The sequence below is a fragment of the Mesoplodon densirostris genome, chromosome 2, assembly GCF_025265405.1.
Source record: "Mesoplodon densirostris isolate mMesDen1 chromosome 2, mMesDen1 primary haplotype, whole genome shotgun sequence".
In the NCBI taxonomy this organism is placed as follows: Eukaryota; Metazoa; Chordata; class Mammalia; order Artiodactyla; family Ziphiidae; genus Mesoplodon; species Mesoplodon densirostris.
Window position 1 is genome coordinate 7,874,444 of NC_082662.1, and position 16,253 is coordinate 7,890,696.

The following is a 16,253-nucleotide window of genomic DNA, read 5'->3' on the forward strand; positions in this document are numbered from 1 at the left end:
AAATCTGATCTCTTTTTCTGTGAGTTTGTTTGTTTATTTGTTTTTGAAGTATAGTTGACCTACAGCACTATGTTAGTTCCTATTATACAAAGTAGTGATTTGGTATTTCTATACATTTCAAACTGATCATCACACAAGTCTAGTTATGATATATTATCATGCAAAGATATTATTGTAGTTATTGACTGTATTTCCCACACTGTACATAGCAATCTATATATATGGATTATTGTAAATTACTGATCTCGTAAGTTCATGCATTTTAACAACTCAGCCTTTTTACTGCACATCCCCCCTGCCCCACGTTTAATGTTTTGGCATCATATTTTACATCTCTTAATTTGTGTATCCCTTAATTACTTACTGAGGGTATAGATGATTTTACTACTTTTATCTGTTAACCTTCCTACTTGCTTTATACATGACTTTACTACCTTTACTGTATATTTGGCTTTACCAATGAGATTTTTCCTTTTGTAGTTTTCATGTTTTTAGTTGTGGCCTTTTCTTTTTTACTTAGAGAAGTCCTTTTAACATTTCTTGTAAAACTGGTTTGGTGGTGCTGAACTCCTTTAGCTTTTGCTTATCTGTAAAGCTTTTGATACCTCCGTCAAATCTGAATGAAAGCCTTGCCAGGTAGAGTATTATTGGTTACAGGTTTTTCCTTTTCATCATTTAAAATGTATCATGCCACTCCATTCTGGAGAGTTTCTGCTGAAAAGTCAGCTGATAGCCTTATGGGAGTTCCCTTGTAGTAACTTGTTGCTTTTCCCTTGCTGCTTTTAACATTCTCTCTTTATCTTTAATTTTTGCCATTTTAATTATAATGTGTCTTGGAGTGGTCCTCTCTGGGTTGATCCTGTTTGAGACTCTCTGTGTTTCCTGGACCTGGATGTCTTTTTCCTTTCCCAGGTTAGGGAAGTTTTCATCTATTAATATCTTCAAATATGTTCTCTCCCTCTTTTCCTCGTGCAGCCCCTGTCATGTCATGTTAATATACTTGATGTTGTACCAGAGGTCTCTTAAACTGTCCTCATTTCTTTTTATTCTTTTTTCTGTTCAGCTTTAGTAATTTCCACTATTCCATCTTCCAGCTCACTGATCCATTCCTCTGTATCATCTTATCTACTGTTGATTCCTTCTAGTGTATTTGTCATTTCAGTTATCGTATTCTTCATCTTTTTCTGGTTCTTCTTTATATTTTCTAACTCTTGTTAAAAACTTCTGACTTCTCACTCTGTTGATTCAGTCTTCTCCCGAGTCCTTTGAACATCTTTACAATCATTACCTTGAACTCCCTGTTGGGTAGATTGCCTGTTTCCACTTAGTTCTTCTGGGGTTTTATCTTGTTCCTTTGTTTTGAACATATTTCTCTGTTGCCTCATTTTGCCTAATTTGCTGTTTTTATTTGTGTATCTGGTAGGTTGGTTATGTGTCCCGACCTTGGAGAAGTGGCCTTTTGTAGGAGACGTCCTATGCATTCGAGCAATGCACTTCCTTCTGGTCGCCAGAGCTATATGCTCTAGGGGTGCCTCCTATTTGGGCTGCGTGGGTCCTTCTCTTGTGGCAGGCTGACTACTGTGGGAAGTCTGGTAGGCGTGGCTGACCCCTGGTCCAGTTGGTTTCCAGGCCCTGCCTTGTGTGGAGGCTGCCAAACATTGGTGGGTGGGGCTGGGTTCTGGAGTGGGTGGTTACAGGGCTGGGGGTCCTGGATCTGTTGTCGATCTGCTGGTGGGTAGGGCCAGTTCCTGACAGGGCTGGCTGCAGAGCCTGGAGTGTCCTAAAGCTGGTGTTGGCATGCTGGTGAGTGAGGCTGGATCCTGGGGCAGCTGGCTGAAGGGTCCAAGGTGTCTCAGAGCTGGTATCGGCCTGGTGGCAGGTGGGACTGGAGCCCAGGGCATCCCGGGGCTAGTGTCAGCTCACTGATGGATAGAGCTGGGTTCCCAGGTCTCTGGCTGCAGGGACCTGAGGGTCTTAAAGCTGGTGTTGGCCTGCTGGTGGGCAGGGTTGGGGCCCAGGGGATTCTGGGGCTGGTGCTGGCCCACTGGTGGGTGGAGCTGGGTCCCAGGGTCCCTGGGGCTAGTGCCAGTGCGCTGGTGTGCGGGGCAGGGTCTTGGGCCCTCTGGTAGACAGGGCTGGGTCCCGGAGTGGCTGTGGGTTCTGCGGGTCTTAAGGCAGCAGACCTGCTGGTGGGCAGGGCCAGTCCTAGCACTAATAAGCTAGAGGGAGAACTCCAAAGTGGGACTTGCCCGTACCAGTGTCCTTGTGATAGAACGAGCTCCCAAAATTGGCTGCTGCCTGTGTCTGTGTCCCCAGGGTGCACTTCTGCCTCTTGTCCTCCAAGATCAGCATGTGGGTCTGACCCAGGCTCCTTTCAGATTACTGCTTCTGCCCTGGGTCCTGGAGCGGGTGGGACTCTGTGTGTGCCCTTTAAGCGTGGAGTCTCTGTTTTCCACAGCCTTCTGGCTCTCCCAAAAGTAAGCCCTGCTGGGCTTCAAAGCCAAACGTTCTGGGGGCTCATCTTCCTGGTGCAGTAGCCTGATGGGGGGCTCAGGCCCCTTGCTCTTTGGGGAGAACCTCTGCAATTGTAATTATCCTCCCATTTGTGGGTCGCCCCCCCAGGGCTGTGGGTCTTAACTATCCCACATCTCTACCCCTCCTGCCTGTCTCGTGATTCCTTCCTTAGTTGCAGAAGGTCTTTTCTGCTAGTCTTCCATTTTTTCTCATCAGTAGCTGCTCTGTAAACAGTTGTAATTTTGGTGTGCCTGTGGGAGGAGGGAGCTCAGGGTCTTCCTGCTCTGCCATCTTGGCTACTTCCCTGGATTTGCTCACCTTTAAGTCAGGGTTTGCTCCCAAATCTCGTTTACTTCAGGACATGAACTGTGAAGTAGTTGTTTATCTGACCACATGCATCTGCTTCAAACTGTTGTTCCTTCTTCCTTTTTGAAAACCCCATGCTCCTTTGATGCACATAATTAAATATTACCAACCCTTACTCCTCTTTGTTGATGTTTTCCGGCCTTTTTGCCCTTCATTCACTGTTCCTGTAGCCCCTTTCCCTCATTCTTTTTTTTTTTTTTTCTTTTTGCGGTATGTGGGCCTCTCACTGTTGTGGCCTCTCCCGTTGCGGAGCACAGGCTCCGGATGCGCAGGCCCAGCGGCCATGGCTCACGGGCCCAGCCGCTCCGCGGCATATGGGATCCTCCCAGACCGGGGCACGAACCCGTATCCCCTGCATCGGCAGGCAGACTCTTAACCACTGCGCCACCAGGGAGGCCCTCCCTCATTCTTAATGAGAAGGAGGTAGTGATTAGCTGTGTCACATGTTGCTGATAGAAGGAGCGGCTGAGAATGGCCTGTTGTGCTGACCATGTTGCCAGTGACTTTGACATCACTAAGAATGGCCTTGGTGGAGTGTCTGAGATCTTAATGGGAGTGGGAAGAGGGAAACTGGACACAGTACATCCAGACACTAAGATGTGCATATAACAGTGCCTGGCGTGGGGGCAGTCCAGAAATCTGTTGATTAAATCTTGGGATCTGAGATTGTGCTGTCTGATTTGACACATTCAATGAAATTTTTCCTAAAATGAGTATGGTTTGAGATAATTATGATTCATCTTTTTAGGTGGCAATTCTCGGACTGCAATGGTTGCTGCTCTGAGCCCAGCAGATATCAACTATGATGAAACTTTGAGCACTCTGAGGTACTCCAGTTTGATTTCAATAGCTAAACAGAACACAGTGCTACCATAAGTCATCTTGTTACACCATGGATTTTCATATGCTATGTGGGTAGTTGCTTGAGTAAGCAATGATCCATCACTCTCATAACAGGGGAAACATGGGGGGAAATGATTTTTATTATAATAGAGTTTACCTGTTTATAGTTTTCAGTTTCATTGAGAAAGGCAGGAACTTTTTCATAGGAAAGATATTAAATTTGCTCTGGTGAGATTTTTGGATAACTTTTAGATAATAGTAGAAATTTCTTACAATATTTATTTCTATAAAATGAAGTGTCCCCTTCTCATGTTTGTCATTATAGAAATGCTCACATCATAAAAAGTAACAGAGTTATGAGTACATGTAATATTTTAAAAATTACTGACAGAATGTTTACTTGTAGGGTAGTTTTATATATGAATAGGTTCCATTACTTTAATCTGGAACTTTCAACTCTTGTCTCATTAAAGACATTTTTGATATAATGGAAGAAACACTATATGGTCTAATAAATTAGTTTTGAGTCCTCTCTCTGATATTTATTTCCCTTGTGATCTTGGGGAAATCACTTAAATTCATTGGAGCCTTTTTCCTCATCTTTATAAGGTACTTACTGTAAAGCTTTCTACAAATGTATTATCATTAGGGCTCATAAAATGTGTAAATATTCAAGCTGTTTGATTTAGAAATGATGGTATGTTACTTATGAGAAGTAGAGCATTTGAGGAATGGCAAAAATGTGTTTTCTTTTTGGATCTAGATATGCAGATCGTGCAAAACAAATTAAATGCAATGCGGTTATCAATGAGGACCCCAATGCCAAACTGGTTCGTGAGTTAAAGGAAGAGGTGACACGGCTGAAGGACCTTCTTCGTGCTCAGGGGTTGGGAGATATTATCGATAGTAAGTGAATTAAGGATCAGCACCAAATCTCTTCCTTTCCTCTCGAGGGCTCTCAAACTTAGAGTTAAGGAACTTGAGGCAGCTAGATAGTAAAGCAAGAGTTTTTTTGTTTCTTCTTAACTTCTTAAAAAGCCCACTGAGAGTAGTTCCCTGGTGGCTTAGTGGTTAGGATTTGGGGCTTTCACTGCCATGGCCCGGTTTAATCCCTGGTTGGGGGACAGATCGCGCAAGACCTGTGGCCAAAAAGAAAAAAGAAAAAGAAAACTCATTGAAAATGATCTTAGAATTCCTTTATGTACCGTGTACCAGCTTATCCGTTTGAACTCATGAAATTACTTCTTAAAACGTAATATATCATTGTTGGTATTTTTATTAGATTTCTGTTTTAGATCAGCAGTGAAGTTTATTTGGAATGTTAAGTTTATTCTCACTGAGAAATTAACCACTTCATAAAACTGTTACTTAAAATTTTTGTTTTTGTGTTATGGGTTTCTCTAGATTAACGTGGTAGTGATATATATGTAAGAAATCCACCATTCCAGTCAACTTTCAGATAAGATTTACCTTTGAGTGGTTGCCCCCTACAAAATGATTGAATGCCCCCCAACTCACTCCTTATGAACTTATGAAAGGGAAAATAGCCAATTCCTGTCAAGTTCAAGAATTAGACTTCCAGAGAGTCTTACAATGTTGTCTTAAATTGAATCTTTTTTAACCTCAGTGATCTGCCTACATAATGTCTAATCAGAAGTTCTCCTAAGTGAGTTAACTAGATCATTCAGGTAGAATAGTATATGAGTTTATTTAATAAAGCATATTTTTATTTTTTGAGTGTCAGATTAATATTATAGTGTTTACAATTCTAATAAGATTTTCAAGGCCTCTTCTAGTTTAGTCCTTCTTACTGATTAGCACCTGAGTTTAAATGAATACATACAGTTTGTAAAATGATAATATATTATTCTAAGTGTCAATTTTTCCACCTTCCCAAATGCCAAATACCGCTCTGTTCCCTCTGTCATTGCTGAACCTGAACTTTGACCCTTTTTGTATTTTCCCTCTTGCTTACCTTCAGCTGATCCATTGATCGATGATTACTCTGGAAGTGGAGGCAAATGTGTGTATTTCATGTACTGGGTGTTTCCAGCACTCTGACTGGCTAATCTGCCTCTGCTGGATCAGCCTTAAAATGAGCTTTGCATGCCAGCCATCCTAACAGGGAAATCCCAGACAGAGCATACTGTAGATTCAGAAATGTTCCTATTTTTGCCCTTTTCCATTAGCAAAGCAAGTTTTGCTGAATTTCACTTTGTGGCTTGAATAAAGTCGAGAGGCTTAAAAACCTCTTGCTGCTTCTACTGTTCAGTTTTTCCACTTAAATGTGATTAAATTGAATCCAGAGTCATACACGATGATGATAGTGATGACAGCGGCTCACATGTTTTGAGTGTTTATAATGTGCCAGGACCTGTTCTAGGTACCTTGAATATATTATCTCTTTAGTCCTGTCAGTGACTCTGACAAAGCTCCATTTTGCCAAGGAGGACACTGCTGCCTGGAGTGGGTAGTTTGCCACTAAATGAGATCCCGTGGTTTCTTTGTGGTCAGACTGGGTAGTGTATCGCAGAGCCCTTGTTTTTAATCATATTACGCCTTTTTTGGCCTCTTGATCCTTCAGGTCCTGATTATTTATTAGGAAAATCCTTTTAAATTAGCTGTATAATTCTGAGCCTTAGTGTATATATAATTGAAAACAATCACTTCTAGTTGGCCAAATCTCCATGACTGAGTAGCTTTGTGAATGTTGGATTAGCACTCACCTGTGCTTATGCTAAGTTGATTTCCTCCATATCTTGGGCCTCCGCTTACTTGATGGTTAGGTAAACATTTTTTTCCCTTTTTCATGAATTACAAATTAAATTTTAAAAAACTTGGGTGTCTAAAATGTGTGCTTGAAATGAGGACATTTTATAAAGGATCACACCTCATTACCCGCTGCATATCTGTCATTATGTTGGCAAGAAAGTAATTTCTTACCCTTTTAAGATAATTCATCAAGAAATTATTAGAATAAGTGAAGAATCTTGATTTTGGTGGGTTGAGTTTTAGATTTTATTGATTTGTTTACTTCTACAGGAGGGCATGTAACAAGACTTGGCAGACAGTGAGGAAATACATAGGAGAAACCAAAGGCAGCCCTGGCTGCTGTGATGAGGTTAAGCCTTGAAGGCACTATAACATCCTAATCCAGAGTGACTCTTGGACTGGAACAGCTCTGTCTGAGATTTCCAAAGCCAACTGATACTGGTGTGGGAAAGACCCCCTTTGTTCTTGCTCTTGTGCTCCAGGTGCTGCTGCTGCCAGCTTGCTGCCTCCCTCTTTTCTGAGCAGTTGTGGAATCTCCCAAAAAGCTATGCATGACTAAGTTTTAATTCTGTATCTGTGCAGGAAAGCAGCCTTGACTACTTCTGAGTTTCTGTTTCAGTCACTACCCTTAAGCCTTTTAGGGCTTGCACGTGTCACTTGGACCTTCTAAACTCCATCCATCCTATTCTTTCCCACCTTGCTGCCATCACCTGATGGCTAACTTTTTTGCTCCAGTTCCTACCCCCCTTTTAAAACTTGCTTGTTTTCCTGTGTTCTATATTTGCAGATGGTGGTTTTCAAACTGTCTTGAAGCAACCGCTGGTTTTAAGGGACTTCAAGAACTGGCTTTGATTAAATTCACATGGGTAGACGCAGAAAGAGCTAATAATGTTTCTTCTGACTCTTCGTGTTGATTCATATTATATCTTTTAAGGAAAACTTATTTAGTTTTGATATGAACTTTGAGCAATGTCGATTTTCTTACATTTAAAAATGAGCTAGGGCTTCCCTGGTGGCACAGTGGTTGAGAGTCCACCTCCTGATGCAGGGGACATGGGTTTGTGCCCTGGTCCGGGAAGATCCCACATGCCGCGGAGCGGCTGGGCCCGTGAGCCATGGCCGCTGAGCCTGCGCGTCCGGAGCCTGTGCTCCGCAGCGGGAGAGGCCACAATAGTGAGAGGCCCGCGTACCGCAAAAAAAAAAAAAAAAAAAAAGAGCTAATTTAAAAATAGGAATGCACCAATACCTGTGGATTTCCTCTGGTGCCTATTTGAGAAAGATGACTAATGAAGAAAAGTACAAATAGCAAATTAATGAATTTGTTGTTTGTGGCTCTTTTTACCAAAACTAAGTTTAAAAGCAAAACTTAGAGCTCAATTAAAGACCTTAGCAAATGAAAGTATGTCCCTAAAACTTACATTCCATACTAGGAGCTCAGCTCCCCAATGACTCATGGTCATTCGGTTAGGCAGAGTGAGAGCCTTACTTAAATTAGCAGATAATCAGCCTTAATTTTTGCTTGCTCTAATAGACGAATGTAAGCTACACCAAATTCAACAGTTTGCTAATTGTTCATCACTGTTGAGGTAGTCAGCCCTATGTTCTTAACCAGGACTTATACAAGATCCCTGTAATTGCTACGATTACCTCTCCTTTTTTTAAAAGGCATATTTTAAAAATCCTTTTTAGCATGCAAAGAACACTACTGAGCACTCAGATTTTTGTTCAATGTAACATTTTCTTGGGGATTTTTGCTGAATGACATAACATACTGGGCCGGACTGATATATATTGATATTGATAAATAAATGATCATCTTTTTTCCCTTACTGTTACAAACTAACAGGATTTAAGAGTAGTATAAACCTAAGACGTTATAGATTTGGAGCCATAGAAGGAATACAGGAATGTAGCATGGCTGTTTAGGGGGAGAGCCTGAGCTGTATCCTTTGAGGCTCTGGTTACCCCCTAACAGATACAATGTTAACCCACATTAGAATTTTTTAGTTTCCAAATTCAGAAGCGGTTCTTAACTTCTAAAATACCAGTATTAAAGGTAGACATGTTTTAGAACTGCCATCTAGAACAATTATAACTTGTCTTTGTATCATAACTTGTCTTGGTCTTGCTGCTTTAATGCTGTCCTTTCTTACACTGGTGTTCCTTCCTGTCTTTTTTCTTCTCCTGCTCCTTCCCCTCTTTTCTACTTTTTCTGCCTTCCCTTCTTTCTGTCTCCCAGATCTGAAAGATTTTCAGAACAATAAGCATAGGTACTTGCTAGCCTCTGAGAATCAACGTCCTGGCAATTTTTCCACAGCATCCATGGGGTCCCTTACTTCATCTCCATCTTCCTGCTCACTCAATAGTCAGGTGGGCATAACATCTGTGACCAGTATTCAGGAGAGAATCATGTCTACGCCTGGAGGAGAGGAAGCCATCGAACGTCTAAAGGTAAGTAGTAACTCAGATTCAGTGAAAGGTATTCTGTGTAGCTCCACAAGGCAGAGTTAGGACTAAAAATCACCGAGATTCTGGTTCAGCATATGGAAGAACTTTCTAACTCTCAGAGGTGTCCTGAAATTGCTGCTTTGTAAGATAATTTTCACCAGAATACTTGAGTCTGACATGGCCGGGCAGGGATGGGGGGAGGGATGCATAGGCAGATTGTAAGTTGGCCAGGCAAAGTAACTGATAAGTAGATATGTCCATTAATTCTGAGGTAGTTTATAAGTCACAGTGAAATTGTTTAGTTAGAAATTTCACTGGAAGCGAATTAAACATTTGGTTTATTTTGAAGATGGAATTCCGTATAGGCCCCTGCTTCTGTTAGTAAAATGTATAATCAAAAGAAAGTTTGCACATTTGAGTAGCTGTACCAGGTTTATTCAGAGACACGTGAAATGATATTTTCTAGAAGTTCACAGAAAGCCCTGTGAGCACTGCTGTGGAAGGGCCGCCCCCTCCTGTGCTGGTGCATATGGGCTCCCGGATCCTAGTGCTGGTGCGCGCACTTGAGTCCTGCGTGTGCCGGTCACCCGCCGGGGCACCCAGCTTGGCTTTCTCAGCCTGTTGCTGACTCTGTCAGGTACTTTCTGTCTCTCTCCATGAATACGAACGTTAGGAGCAGCAAAGCCTTCTGACTCATAGGTTCTTCCTTCCCCCTTGGTGACTACAGTGAGAGCAGACCGTTGTCACCTGTGGTGCCATCCATGAAACCACCGTGACAACAACACAAATGCCTTTTCTTTCCCTGCTTGTCACTTCCAGGATGATAGTTTTATCCGTACCTTGTGGCCTTTGTATTCAAGAGTACTGGGGTACATATACGTATATCCCCATATCTCCTCCCTTTTGCGTCTCCCTCCCACCCTCCCTATCTCACGCCTCTAGGTGGTCACAGAGCACTGAGCTGATCTCCCTGTGCTTGTGGCTGCTTCCCACTAGCTGCTTAGAACTTAAATTAAAAAAAAAAAAAAAAGAGTACTGGGTAGGAAAAACAAGGAGAGCAAAGAAACTTTAAGGAGCTGGGGGGTTGCAGTCCTACCCCGAGCGTGCAGTCCCCTTCACATTGCACTCGGTGTTCTCCACCATGGCTGCTCATTCAAGGACCGTTGAGAATAGTGACACACTTTGACAGGTTAACGACGGAAAAGGTTTGCTGAACCTTTTTGCTAAAAGGGAATTTAGCTTGATAATTGAAGATGCTAGAACATTCATTTTGGTTTGCAGGTGAGGCTGAAAAAGATTTTCTATGAAGAATGGGCTTCTGCTTCTTAATCAGAAGATTTTCCTTGGCATTTCACTCACTTCTAACATAAAGTGCTTCAGAAACAAAAGTAATCTTGTTTCTTCCTTCAGAACTTGTTAGTGGAAAGTGGGTGAAATTCTAAAATACCTGGCAGAGGGACAGGGAGTGAGAAACCTTTTCATTAAATATTGCAAAGGAAAGGCCAATTTCTGCTATTGTGAAATTGACTTTGAAATTTTACTAACGATGTTCGTGAGCCCTATGCAAGAAGGCTTTTATTTCTGTATTTTATCACGATAGGCAAAGTTACTGTGTAGGGTTCTGTTCAGGCCAGTGGGGACATGCAGAGGTTCTGTGGAAAGGAAAAGTGAAATCTTTCATTTACTATTCAATATAAAATGTTATTTTTCTTTGGGGATTTTGAATCTTACTACTTGAATCTTAACCTTAGTGTACAAATGAGATTATGTTCCCTTTAACACACATCTTGATGTAGGAAAAAAAATTCTTCCCAACTGCCAAGTGGAACCAACTGAAAATAATGTTGAATGTTAGGAGTCAAGATGTGGAGCAGACTTTTTAAGCATTAGGTCGCCCAGTATCTTCCAGATAGTCTCTAGGGAATAACACTGCCATTATTCAAGGAACCCTCCCCCCAATCTCCCTACTTCCCAGCAAAAACAAAACAAAACTGTACTGCTTTTATCAGAAAATAAATTTCTGTTTTAATTCTCCTTTAAGCCAACCTAAATGACATCTTCCATTTTCCCTAGCTTTAGAAAATAGTTTCTTTATGGTTTTGCGTTCAATCTTGTTTTTTAGTGCAGCATGGTAGTTTACTGAAGCATAAGCGCCTTAGTTTGACTCCTATTTTGTGAATGGTGAGAGTTCATCTCGGCAGACTTACATTTTAATGCTGCAGGCATATAATATCTTGTGTTCACAGGGCAAGGCAGTGTTTGTATGATAGAAATTCCTGAGAATTTCTCATTTGTGGACTGTTGCATTGTTGAGTGTGAAGAAGTGGCATTCCTAAGACATGACACTGTAGGAGAAAAATACTGTACCTAATGGAAAACAGTAATACAGGAGGTTAATTCATTTTCCTAACATTTTATGTCCCTTTGCTTCTCTTTCCTTTTAACTTTAAAAAAATGATCAGTTGGTAGAACACTTTTACATAGGGAGTTGCTATTGCTTCATTCATTGAATAGCCTATTTCCATATGGAAGAGACCCATGTTACCCCATCATAAATATCTTGAGCCCTCCACAAACCTCTGGCAATAGAGAGTAAAGTGTAATTGCTTTCAGTTTTTAGTTGCAGCTCAAACTGAGTTGAAATGTTGTCTCCTTGATTTGGATTCCGACTTAATAAGGTTTTAAATATGTAGCTACAGTTACTATGTGGTGCCTCTGGTGTTTATTAGTCTGGCATCAGTGCCAGTACTGTGAGTGCCATTGCTTAGGCTTAGACTATAAATATCCACAAATATCCATTACAGAAGCGTGCAAGGGTAAATGCTGTGCTGGGCAGCCCGAGGGCCCCACGCTTGGAGCTCACTTATGACGCATGCTGCGTTCAGTACAGTAAAACCCATCTGATGGCTTCAAGGAATGTTCCATGTAGCAAGCGTTTAACTATTTAAATACCACAAGTTAAACTGTAATTTTTTAGGGGGGAAATATTTCTGACTTGTTCTGTGGACTTCTCTGCCACCTTAACTGGATCATGATGAAGTAATTAAATTGTATTTAGCATTATGAACATAGTTATTAACCAGTGCTGTACAAATAGCTAGATAATACATGATGTGAGATCAGAGTGAATGAATGACGCCTGAGCCCAACATTCCTTGGAGCTTAAAAAAATGTTCCTGATGTCACTCTTTTTTCAGAATTTTTTAATGTACAGTACCTGCAGGAAGGAAAGACCCTTAAAGAGTGTCCTCTTGACTCCTCATTTCTGAAGCATGAATCCCAATTTCAGTTTAATCTTAAAATTAGGTTTCTAGAATGAGGTATGGGCAGCTCTGGAGACCAGCATGCCAGGCCTGCCTGCAGAGTAAGTTGATGACTCAGACTGAAAGCTGTCTTCCTGTTGGCATCTCTATTTTATTTATACTAAATTTGTTATTCAGGCTTGAAGAAAGAATATTCCTCACTCTTCCTTAATTTATGGTGAGCTATTTCGTAGAATATTTTCTTTAAAGGCTCTTGATTCTTCCTTAATTGGAAAACAGAGCACACAGGAAACCCAACTATAGACCTGGCTCAGGGAGAAGTGGGGCCTCGGGATAATCACTTAGTTTCTCTGGTCCTCAGCTTCTATATTTCTAGAATGTTTCTGGAATAAATGGCATTTTCCAGCACTGAAGTTTAGCTAAATGACACTCAATATTGTTTTCTCTAACCATTCTTCAGAGTTTAAAAAAAGTAACTTTCTAGGGACTTCCCTGGTGGCACAGTAGTTAAGAATCCGCCTGCCAATGCAGGGAACACGGGTTCAATCCCTGGTCCGGGAAGATCCCACATGCTGTGGAGCTTCTAAGCCTGTACACCACAACTACTGAGCCTGCGCTCTAGAGTCCATGAGCCACAACTACTGAGCCCATGCACTTCAGAGCCCGTGTGCCACAACTACTGAGCCCGCATGCTGCAACTACTGAAGCCCTTGCACTTAGAGCCCGTGCTCCACAAAAGGAGCAGCTACCGCAATGAGAAGCCCGGGCACCACACGAAGAGTAGCCCCCGCTCGCTGCAACTAGAGAAAGCCCACGTGCAGCAACAAAGACCCAACTCAGCCAAAAATAAATTAAAAGAATTTTTTAAAAAAAGTAACTTTCTAGACAACATAAAAGTTGCAACTTTTAAGCCCTAATGAAAAAGGAAAGTATATCGTACCTTGCTCGGCTTACTCATTAACTTTTCTACAAGGAGCTCATATTCTGATTTACCCTCCAGGTGGTGAGTAAAAAGATAGAGGTCACATTAGAGTTGGCAGCAAGATGGTAAGAGGATTCCTAGACAGTAGCTTTGCTTCCTTGGGGTGAGTTTATAGTTGCCCCAAAATAGAATAGCTTTACTACAGCCGGATTAACCTCTGCTCTGACACACTCTTTTTCTGAAGATAACCAACCAGGAAAAAAATATTTTAAGTGTCTCATAGGTCAGTTTGTATTTCATAACTAATATCAGAGTGGCTTGTGAACCACAGTATATATAATAAGCACTAGTCTCGGTGCTGTGGTTTGGACATCCTGTTATCCTTGTTTTTGAAGTTGTCACTTTGAGAGTGTAAAGGTTTCTATCCATCTGTCTTTAATTTAATCTTTTAATTGAAGTATAGTTGATCTACAGTGTTGTGCCAGTCTCTGCTGGACAGCAAAGTGACTCAGCCATACACACATAGACATTCTTTTTTTTATATTCTTTTCCATTATGGTTTATCACAGGATATTGAATGTAGTTCCTTATGCTATACAGTAGGACCTTGTTTATCTATCCTATATGTAATAGTTTTCATCTATTAATCCCAAACTCCCAGTGCTTCCCCCATCCCCCTCCAGCAGCATTTAATAAGCCTTAAAATCTTGTAGGTTATGGTGGCAGCTTATATTGTACTTGCCCTTTTATAGTCATTTGCAGAAGCATTTAATGCTATCCTGTTTCAGTTGTTGAATAACTTTTGTGGCACGTTAGAGGTAGGCTGTTGACCACTCGGCACCTGGCACACTTCCTTCCCTGGCCATCTCACTTCTTACCGTAACCATATGGGTTTTTCTTGGCTGCTGGTCCTCTAATGTGGCTTGTTGGTTCCTCACTCAGCAGTGCAGTGGCATATGCACTGCATGTTATTCATTCCTATTGGAGGACTGTGTAGAGATGCCATTCAGTGGGCTGTTTTAGTCTTTCAGCCTCTGTGTGTGCTCGGGGGTTGATGAGAGCCAGTTTAGGTGATTTTGTCTCTACCCTCCTGCCTTCCGCTGCAGCCTTGCTCTAGCTTCTCCCACTTTGTAACCGACTCATTTCTGAGTACCTGCTGCATGGTCCCCTTTATATTCGCCTTACTGACGCCCAGGCCTTTTCTAACTTTTATCAGTTTTGCTCTTTGTCTAGCTTAGCCTGTTGTTGTTGTTACTGTTCTTCTCCTCCATCGTCGTCATCATCACCATCATCATCATCATCATCATGCTCTCCTGTTTGTTTCTTCTGACTCCTTGAGTCTTTACTCAGCTTTTCAGCTTTTTTTTGTTTTGTTTTTTTTAAATTTATTTATTTATTTTATTTTTGGCTGCATTAGATCTTTGTTGCTGCGCGTGGGCTTTTCTCTAGTTGCGGCAAGAGCGGGCTACCTACTCTTCGTTGCGGTTTGCGGGCTTCTCATTGCGGTGGCTTCTCTTGTTGCAGAGAGTGGCCTCTAGGCACACGGGCTTCAGTAGTTGTGGCTCACAGGCTCTAGAGTGCAAGCTCAGTAGTTGTGGCGCATGGGCTTAGTTGCTCCGTGGCATGTGGGATCTTCCTGGACCAGGGCTCGAACCCGTGTCCCCCGCATTGGCAGGCAGATTCTTAACCACTGCGCCACCTGGGAAGCCCTACTCGGCTTTTTAAAATGCTACCATGCCTCGTTCCAGAAAACCAAGTGCCAGATGCCTCAGGGTTTATTGTATTACAAATTCACAGTTTCTTTCTATGTGGATAGTTATGTTTTGGGATCTCAGAGGCTTCATACGATAACCCGGTAAATGACTTATACAATGAAATATTTGGGAACTGTTAAGACTTCTCATCCTGAATCACTACCACTACTATTATCTCATCATCATTATCATCATTGTCATCTGACTTTCTAATTTCGTATCCAGGACTAGCATTTTCTCCTGCTTTTTGCATGTGCTTAACTCCCTTTTTGGTACCCCTCTCCCTCCATTTTTTGCCTGGCCAGTTCATTCTCAGTATGAGTATCACTCAGCCTTGACTCATCCACCCTGCAGCAGACCTGTGAACACTTCAGTTGTAGCACTTAGCACACTGCCCTGTTGTTTTTTCCTACCATTCCCGTTCACAATCCTCTAACATGCTGCTCTAGCTATGCTGTCGTTCCTGGAAAGTGCCAGGCATTTCCTACCTATTCCCTCACATACCCCTGCTCTTCCTTTGTGTCTGCCTATGTAGAACCTTGTCAGTGAGCTCTGTCCTGACAACCCCACTGCAGATTGCTCCCTCACCCACCCCTCCCCCTACATTCCTCTTTTCTTTGCTTTATTTTTCTACAAAGCTCTTATCACTGTCTGGCATGCTATATACTTGACTTACTGATAAAATGGATTGATTATCTGAGTCTCTTTATGAGAATATAAGCCTCATGAGGGGCAGGAATTTTGTTTCCTACCATATCTCTAGTTGCCTAGAACAGGGCTTGGCATGTAATGCAGTTATATATAATTACTGCATGAATGCATGATCAGTTACTTCCTTCTCTCCCTGGTATACAGTAAGCTCCTGAAATCAGGAAACATGTTTTAGTTCTTATATTTCTGGCATATAATAAACACTCAACAAGAGATTGGGAAATTGTCACTCTAGTGGCTGCAGGCCTTCACATGAGATTAATATTAAACCTTTCTATATCGGGAATTGGGTTGTGTTCAGAGGGGTACTGTATGGTAGGGGAGGAAAAATATCTTTCCTTCTACCCTTCTAGGTTCTTGGCTGGGGCCCCAGATTAACAAAAGGCAGATTAACAAGAGAAAAGCATACAAATTTATTTAGTATTTGTTTATGTGACATGGAAGACTTCATAAGGAAATGAAGGCCCAGAGAAGTGTTAAACATGAACATTTTTATGCTGGGTTTGGTGAAGAGTGAAAAGTTGTGGGAATATGTGATAGAACAAAGGGGGGTGTGAGTTAAGAGTATAGGCGCCTCGAAGATATTGCAGGTTCAGTTCCAGACCCACCGCAGGAAAGTGCATATCACACTAAAGTGAGTCACACAGACTTCTTGGTCTC

General features: G+C 41.8%; 1 protein-coding gene across 10 annotated transcripts in view; it reads left to right on the forward strand.

Annotated features, from left to right (window-relative positions):
- The window catches only part of KIF1B (kinesin family member 1B), a 149,187-nt gene that overhangs the window by 55,666 nt on the left and 77,268 nt on the right, over nt 1–16,253 (forward strand). For 5 of the 10 annotated variants that reach the window (XM_060088945.1, XM_060088944.1, XM_060088946.1 and 2 more), the window contains 4 exons: nt 3,629–3,707; nt 4,487–4,629; nt 5,705–5,746; nt 8,813–8,946. In XM_060088945.1, the coding sequence (XP_059944928.1) occupies nt 3,629–3,707; nt 4,487–4,629; nt 5,705–5,746; nt 8,813–8,946 (398 nt within the window). The remainder of the gene's footprint in view (nt 1–3,628; nt 3,708–4,486; nt 4,630–5,704; nt 5,747–8,812; nt 8,947–16,253) is intronic. The other 5 variants (XM_060088947.1, XM_060088948.1, XM_060088950.1 and 2 more) reach the window with 1 other exon arrangement.